This window comes from Salmo salar, chromosome ssa13 (genome assembly GCF_905237065.1).
Source record: "Salmo salar chromosome ssa13, Ssal_v3.1, whole genome shotgun sequence".
Taxonomy (NCBI): domain Eukaryota; kingdom Metazoa; phylum Chordata; class Actinopteri; order Salmoniformes; family Salmonidae; genus Salmo; species Salmo salar.
This window is the reverse complement of record NC_059454.1, coordinates 83,382,030-83,389,909: the sequence shown is the minus strand read 5'-3', so window position 1 is coordinate 83,389,909 and position 7,880 is coordinate 83,382,030. Positions and strand designations below refer to the sequence as shown.

Genomic DNA, 7,880 nt, shown 5'->3' with positions numbered 1-7,880 from the left:
TCCTGTAAAATAATTTATAATACCTCAAAATAAGGCCGCAAGACTGCCATTTCAAATGTTTCAGAAATAACTTTATATTGTAAGTAATTTGTGAGTAATTTGATTGGAATTTGGACTAACAATCGTAAGTTATGAAAGGTAGTTTGCAAGACTTTTGTTGTGGTCTGTTGTTAGAGCACTGAGGGGAGGCTGGAGGAGGCAGAGGTGGAAGCTCTACTGCAGGCCCAACAGGACCTGGTGGACTTCTGTGAGGATGATGTCACGTTCAAGCTGGAGGAGGCCTGCAGCATCTTTAACTCCTTCAACGTTCACTTTCAGACATCTTTAGAAGTCAGCAACTAAGCAGCATCTGTTTGAGTTCAACCATATTTTCACTTCTCCCATTGATATGAATTAATATTATTTAGCTACGATAATGCATGTGTGCTGGTTGGCAAGACCTCCATTGATGCACTTTTATTTGCCCTAAATGATTATTCTAATTTGATTACACTTCTGATTGTGTTTCAGTAGAATGCAAAGAGGGAGCTTCAGGAACAGAAGCGAGCAGAGGGGGGAAGATGGAGAGGGACCGGGACAGGACAGGGAGATGTCGCTCCATAGCCACCTGTTCATCACTGGAGGTGGGACCACCACCCCAGACAAAGCCTCAGCAGACTGTGGCTGCTCCCCCCTCTGACCCCATCAACAGTATGCCAGCCCAGCCTGCCCAGGAGACCACACCTCCGGTGGACAGCCCACAGTCGCCTCTGGAGAGTGCCCACTGCTGCTCACAGTTGAGTGACAAGCAGGAGCAGGACAGAGCGGCAGCATCCCAGGTCCACAGAGCGGCAGCATTCCAGGTCCAAGGGGATAACATGCAAGCAAAAAGTTGTGTACACCAGCTTCTGGGCTGCAGAGAAAAACTCTGCCCAGGAGCAGGGCGTCCACACCCTCTGCTAGCCCCACTTCCACCCTTTCCTCTACTGCCTCTACCATCCCCACTTCCACAGCCTCTGCCATCCCCAAAATGCAGGGCAGGTCAGAGGCATTCTCCACATGGTCCTCACTTCTCCCTACATTTACATTTTACATTTAAGTCATTTAGCAGACGCTCTTATCCAGAGCGACTTACAAATTGGTGCATTCACCTTATGATATCCAGTGGAACAACCACTTTACAATAGTGCATCTAAATCTTTTAAGGGGGGGGTTAGAAGGATTACTTTATCCTATCCTAGGTATTCCTTAAAGAGGTGGGGTTTCAGGTGTCTCCGGAAGGTGGTGATTGACTCCGCTGTCCTGGCGTCGTGAGGGAGCTTGTTCCACCATTGGGGTGCCAGAGCAGCGAACAGTTTTGACTGGGCTGAGCGGGAACTGTGCTTCCTCAGAGGTAGGGGGGCCAGCAGGCCAGAGGTGGATGAACGCAGTGCCCTTGTTTGGGTGTAGGGCCTGATCAGAGCCTGAAGGTATGGAGGTGCCGTTCCCTTCACAGCTCCGTAGGCAATCACCATGGTCTTGTAGCGGATGCGAGCTTCAACTGGAAGCCAGTGGAGAGAGCGGAGGAGCGGGGTGACGTGAGAGAACTATCTGAGAGAATCCTTCTCAGGGACTCAATGCGTTCCCCAACTCCATCCACCTCCAGAGATCATACAGAGTTCAGACAGGAAGGGATTGTTAGGGAGACAATGATTTCTCTGAATGAGCAGACAAAAAAAAGAACACACTTCGTCGACTACTAGAAAAAGACAAACCAAAGGATAAGGAGAAGATAAAGGAGCAGGAAAGAGAGATGGCTAGAGAAGGAGAGGGAGAGATCATGGGAGGGCGTGAGAGGGGAGAGGGAAAGAGAGAAGGTAAAGCATAAGGAAGAGAAGAAAAGAGGGAAAGAGGTAGGTCAATGAGAAAGAGAAGGACATGGAGAGGAAGATGGCAAATTATAATGAGAGAGAAAAGGCAGAGGAGAAGAAGCAGATAAAAACGAAGCTAAAGTGGTGGGAGATGGAAGTCAAAGTGTAGCCAGTGATGGAGTCAGCTCTGTGTGTGTCCAAGCGGCTGCCCCTGCACCCTGACTGTCATACCTCTATACCCTGCCGTGCCCTTCAGAGCTCTGTGTCCACCAGTGCCAAGCTCATACACTGTGCTGTCATTGCTGCTGCGGCTGTGAATAAGGACAGGGGCAGCCAGTCCACATTACCAAAAACCCCAGTTAAAAAGCTGCCTGGCCCCAGGTCGAAGCTCCCAACTCCCCTATCCATGTGGAAGTGAGGCCGCCCACACCCACTCAGTCTGTGACCCAGACGTACATAAAAACCCTCAGATCTAATATGAACAGATTCCAATTGGGATTCAAGAAAATTATTTGTAATATCACACTTCCTTGGCTTTAGCTGAGTAGGCTACCCTAAATTATGTTGATCTGAGGTGAGAACTGTGGTGAAATTTTGAAAGTAGAATATTATATTACTATGCTAGACATATTATTCAAGGTAATGAAATAATTGGAAATGTTTGCTCATCACTATCTGTATGCTGTTTTTTATTCAGCTAATTTAATAGATGCATCTATTTTTATAATGATTTACTACTGAAAGTGTGATTAATATTATGAGGTAGGTAATAAAAGAACACCCAATGGGTCTGGTGAATTTACCTATAATAATAAAATGTTGCAAAATAAAGGAAAAATGATGTATGGATGAGGTGGTATATTCAACAAGATGTTTGAATATGGAGTGAATGGATGAGGAGGGGATGAACAGAGAAGGATCTGGTCAGGAATAAGACCCACTTTGATGGGGTTTGTGTGCTTGTAGGTGACTTGATTAATTGAAAATGCATTGAAAGTTTCTATATTTCGTACCTTGTATTCATGCTAGTTCCAACTCTACACAAAACAATACAACTACGAAAATGTAATTTGGTCTGTTATCTGTGTGGCTTTTGTTAAATAACTGACTCCTCCACTGTACACAGACTGTACTGTAGCAGCTAGCTACTACAACAACCAGAACACAATACAATTTGGGCAAGAATCCCCGGATGAAATACTTGTTACAACAACGAAAGGAGGAGGGCGCGAGACAAGAAGTGGTGGGGTAATTTATCAAAATAACCTGACTTTCAGCTCAGTTAATGGAACATTTCAACTTCCCTACTAAATTCATCGTGAGTTGTGTTCTTAATTTAGCCTGGTTACAGATTATTTCTAACAAGTTATTCTTATTCTTGGCCAATTTTACAACCCAGCGTTTAGTTTAGCGTGTAGCTGTGGCTAACGCTAGCTAAAGTTCATAGCTAGCTAACGTTATCTAGCTACGGAAACAAGCGCGTGCTAGGTGGCTAGTTAGATAACTTTGATCCAACTAGCTTGCTATCTGGTTTTCCTGCTGTCCTTCCTGTACACAACCATTTTCATTTCATTCAATTATACTATTGTGTTTGTCTACTTAGCTCGCAAAGTAAATAGTATAACTTTCTTCTAGCTAACGATAAATAAAGTGAACTAGCTATCTTGTTTGCTAACGAAGTAGCTAGCTGAGCAAGTAACTTTAGTTAGGTAACGTTAATATTTGGCTATCATATTTGTTGCATGCATTTAGCTATATTCTTGCGAATGTTCTAGTTACGTGTTTTTATCTTACTGTGTGTTGGTAAACCATCTCTGCCTCTTTACATTGAGGACCACATTGAAAATAAGTGTTGAAAAACACTTTGTTTTATCCTCTGAGTTCACTGTCAGAACTTATGGTCATATTTCTTCCCTTTCTTGACTCACTCTCATTGCCCCTTGTTTCAGGCACCCTAGTCGCCAGTGTGGCTGAGGGAAGCATGCAGACCATAAAGTGTGTGGTGGTGGGTGATGGCGCTGTGGGTAAGACTTGCCTGCTCATCTCCTACACGACCAACGCCTTCCCAGAGGAGTACATCCCCACCGTGTTCGACAACTACAGCGCCCAGATAAGTGTGGACGGCCGCGCCATCAGCCTCAACCTGTGGGACACGGCAGGCCAGGAGGAATATGACCGCCTGCGCACCCTCTCCTACCCCCAGACCAACGTCTTCATCATCTGCTTCTCCATCGGCAGCCCCTCCTCTCATGCCAACGTACGGCACAAGTGGCACCCAGAAGTATCCCACCACTGCCCCGGAGTTCCAGTGCTGCTGGTGGGCACCAAGCAGGATCTGCGTGGAGATACGGAAGCGGTAAAGAAGTTGAAGGAGCACGGCCTGACCCCCACCACCCAACAGCAGGGCAATGCCTTAGCCAAGCAGATTGGTGCTGTCAAATACCTGGAGTGCTCAGCTCTGATGCAGGAAGGTGTGAGGGAGGTGTTCGCAGAGGCTGTGCGAGCTGTGCTCTACCCCGTTACCAAGAAGAATGACAAGAAGTGTGTTCTGTTATAACTTTGTGCCTAGACTGCAGGGGGACTGGGGGAAGAGACTCAAATGATTGGCTAGGCCATTTTGGCTCCCAATAGGCCTTCCACGTTCTAACCCTCACCAATGTTAGCTTTGCCTGGCTTCTATATTAATTGATTGTCAAGAGGTCCTCTCAACTAAGATATGGTTTTAATTGATGCCATCAACCTTCCTATGGATTTTTTTTGTACCTCTGAAATCAAAAACCAAAATGAAGATGCCAAGGGATTTCGATGGTCTTCTCAGCTGCCTTAAGTGTCATGTTACAGCTACATGTTTAAGAAGATTACATCTGCTTTGCTTTTCTCCTTCATCAGGCCAGTCTTATGTGTTGGATGTTTTCTGTTAACTTTGCCCTTGTTTTCATCTGATGTGAATCACAGGAATTTTGTGTCAATCAATATCTACCATGTTAAACATTTTGTTAATCCCCTGTGCCATTATAGTTATTGTCTTATTGCATTAGAGCTGTCAATAAGATATACAGTTTGCATCTAACGTGGCTCATAACACGGGGTCGCAGGACATCTGCTGAACTAGCCTTACTGGAATGAGACAAGCAAGGGTGGGTGTATGTATGACACTGTTACCCCAAACACAGGCACTCTGATTAGATCAGTCTGTCTCCTATTGCTCTTTCAGTTACTCACACTCCTCTCTCTCTTACTCTGTAAAGCCATGAGCTTGCCATTGCACACAATGCTTTCTTGTTAAAACAAAGTCCTGATTGTCTCAGATTGAATACAGATTTGGATGTCCGTGTCTGCTAGGTAAACAGATCCCAAAGATGGATCTTCCATTTGTATCGCTGTTCTTGGAAGAAGTTGGGAAGCAATAATTTTATGAGTGATTGAGACCACTCCCCCCAAAAGTCAAACTTCTGTCTGCTTACCTGCTTATGTGTAATCAACTCTTTCTTTTTTTTGTCTGAAGTCAAACAGAAACCACAAGGCAAATACATTCCATGTTATATTGTCACAGAAATCTATGTGCTGATTAATGCTACACATTAGGATGTCATAAAAATCCTGTACTGTTTAGCGTTACCTCCCTCATGTAGGTACGTATGTGTTTTGAAGGTACCAGATGTCAGCAGTGATGCTACTCATTTGTGGCTAACTGTGTTAACTTATCTAGGCGTAATGGCAAGTATGTATGACTAATGCTGCAACCCTAACAGTTACTAATGTTGCATGGGCTGCATGAACATGTTTGTGGGGTAGTGTTGTGGAAAGGTATATGCCTCTGCTGCAGGGCAGATGCCTGCCTGAGGAGAGTGCCTACATATTTTATCCAAACCACTCTAGCAGGATTCTTTCAGTGCCTGATGGTTATTATTGGTATGACTAGTTCTGTCGTTTGCCTCGTGCCTTTGGTGATGTCATATGGGGTCTGTGCACCTTATGTCTTTAAGGGCCACAGGGTCAGCTGGTTGAATTGAATATAAAGTATTGCATTTGATGGACACCTGTTTTATAAGTCATAGTAAATCTGCTGACTGGATGATACATGTGGTGGAAACCTACAGAGTCTAACATTTGAGAACTAAAGTTGCACCTCCTCTGTGTGGAAGTCTTTGTCTTCTCAAACAGATGGATTGCCCCCCACCACTACCCGATTAATAAATGGGTTCTGGTGGAATGTCATAGGTTTCTTAACAGGTAACCTGCCATGACATGTATAACAGGTGATAAAGGTTAAATTAAGAAGTGCAATTTTGTTAACTTTTTTTTTATACGCCATACATATTCCCTTGTATCTTTGCAGCTCAATGCCATTCTGTACTGCAGACTAAAGATGCTTGGTTTGGTATTTATGATCCAAAAGTGACATTTGGCATTGGATAATTTATAATCCATTTAATTCCAGATGCAAGTGGTCTTTACCTATTATGTGTAAACACTCAACTTGATTATATATTTTGATTTAATCCTTTTTTACAATGAGAAGTCTGTGTGTACTTTACAATACATAATATTTTAGATAAATGATTATGTAGTAACACATGCATTACCTTTACAAATTACTTTGATAACAATTTCTTAAAATTAGATTTTTACGCTTATATAATTACGGCAATGTAAAAGAATGGGCAACTAATTTCTTCAATCTATTGTGTCGTCAGAGCAGGCATCAAGGAAACATCACCTAAGTAAACATTTTTTGGGGAGTTTCTCTGCTATACTTACAAATCACTGAAAGGCTGGGTCCTGTGTGGTACAGTGAACCCAAACCATATATTTGGTATTCCCCAGACTTGCCCTGCTGCACACAGCCTTAAATTGCTGAAAACTCAAGTTCAGCCTTTTTTAATCTCCTTTAGCTGAAAGGGATGACTTGGCCTTGAAGGAGTGTATGGTCGTATGTGGTTTTTGATTTGTGTGTTAAAAAGTCATTTTAACTGCAACACACTTGAATAACAATTCTGTTGAAAATATCAGTCATGCCAAATAAATTCAAAAGTTTACATTTGTGTTTCTCAACTTTGTACATGTCTTCCATTGTATATTTGAGGCACTATTGAATGATGAAGACCTCAACACAAAAACGGATTAAATATTAGACTGTATGCTTGTATAAACTGGAGGAATATTCAACACCTCCATTGACAGCCAGCGAGGGGAAGTCACCCCTCGCTGGCTCCCCCCCAAAAAACACTTTCTATATACTCTGAGACAAGCGCCTAGATTTGGTTTTACAGTTTGCTCACATACCACAACAAAGGACAGAGAGAGCAGCTGCAGCATTCACATTGAACACTCTTACATCATACTTTGCTGTGACAACACTGTGCACAAACATTTCATTGTCACTGTGCTTGGTGTAGCTCCTGTGTAGTTCAGTTGGTAGAGTATGGTGCTTGCGAAGCCTGGGTTGTGGGTTTGATTCCCATGAGGGACCAGTATGAAAATATATGCACACACTACTGTAAGTCGCTCTACTGATAAAAGTGGCTGCTAAAATGTAAATGCATGGCCTGTGCTGAAGCATGGATGACGGCTCTTGACCTGGTGGTGGGCACATAGATGTGTAGTGGGAACCATATAATGAATTATATTTCAATGGTTGGGAACATATTGACTATATTCTAATTTCCAGTGTTGGTGGAGCTACTATGAAAATGTAGTTTACCAAGCTACCAATTACTTCACTCTGAAAGAAGTTAAGCTACCCTTAAGGAAAATATGGTTTAATTAACTAAATGTACTTTGAAGAAGGAGTTCACTACATCCAAACTACTTCTTCAAAAATTATCATATTTAAATCTGAAATGTCATAGATGACAAATTGCAAGAACAGATCACTTTGGTGTAATATGTTAACAGAATTAGTAATTTAGCTTATTAAACACAAAATCAATGTTTCAAGTGAGAATTAGGCAGGTCTGATGCCAAAAAAGAAAGGACATGATTGCCTACTTCACCTTTATTTTATTTTTGCAAAAAGAGTAGTGTGTAGTTCTAGTAGTTAGCTACACC

At 42.8% G+C, this 7,880-nt stretch overlaps 1 protein-coding gene across 3 annotated transcripts; it reads left to right on the top strand.

Annotated features, from left to right (window-relative positions):
• Positions 1-2,956: 2,956 nt before the first annotated feature.
• On the top strand, positions 2,957-6,868 carry LOC106567855 (rho-related GTP-binding protein RhoG). 3 transcript variants are annotated; one of them, XM_014137673.2, is made up of 2 exons: positions 2,957-3,147; positions 3,779-6,868. In XM_014137673.2, the coding sequence occupies exon 2, from the start codon at positions 3,811-3,813 to the stop codon at positions 4,384-4,386; it is 576 nt and encodes a 191-aa protein (XP_013993148.1). In that variant the 5' UTR covers positions 2,957-3,147; positions 3,779-3,810; the 3' UTR covers positions 4,387-6,868. The 3 variants fall into 3 exon arrangements, with proteins under 3 accessions (XP_013993148.1, XP_013993149.1, XP_013993150.1); XM_014137674.2 differs by having other exon boundaries at positions 2,975-3,077; XM_014137675.2 differs by having other exon boundaries at positions 2,984-3,072.
• The last annotated feature ends 1,012 nt before the right edge of the window (positions 6,869-7,880 follow it).

What these genes read in the sequence shown, in the direction of transcription:
- LOC106567855 (XM_014137673.2), top strand. Translation starts at nt 3,811, where the DNA reads ATGCAGACCATAAAGTGTGTGGTGGTGGGTGATGGCGCTGTGGGTAAG.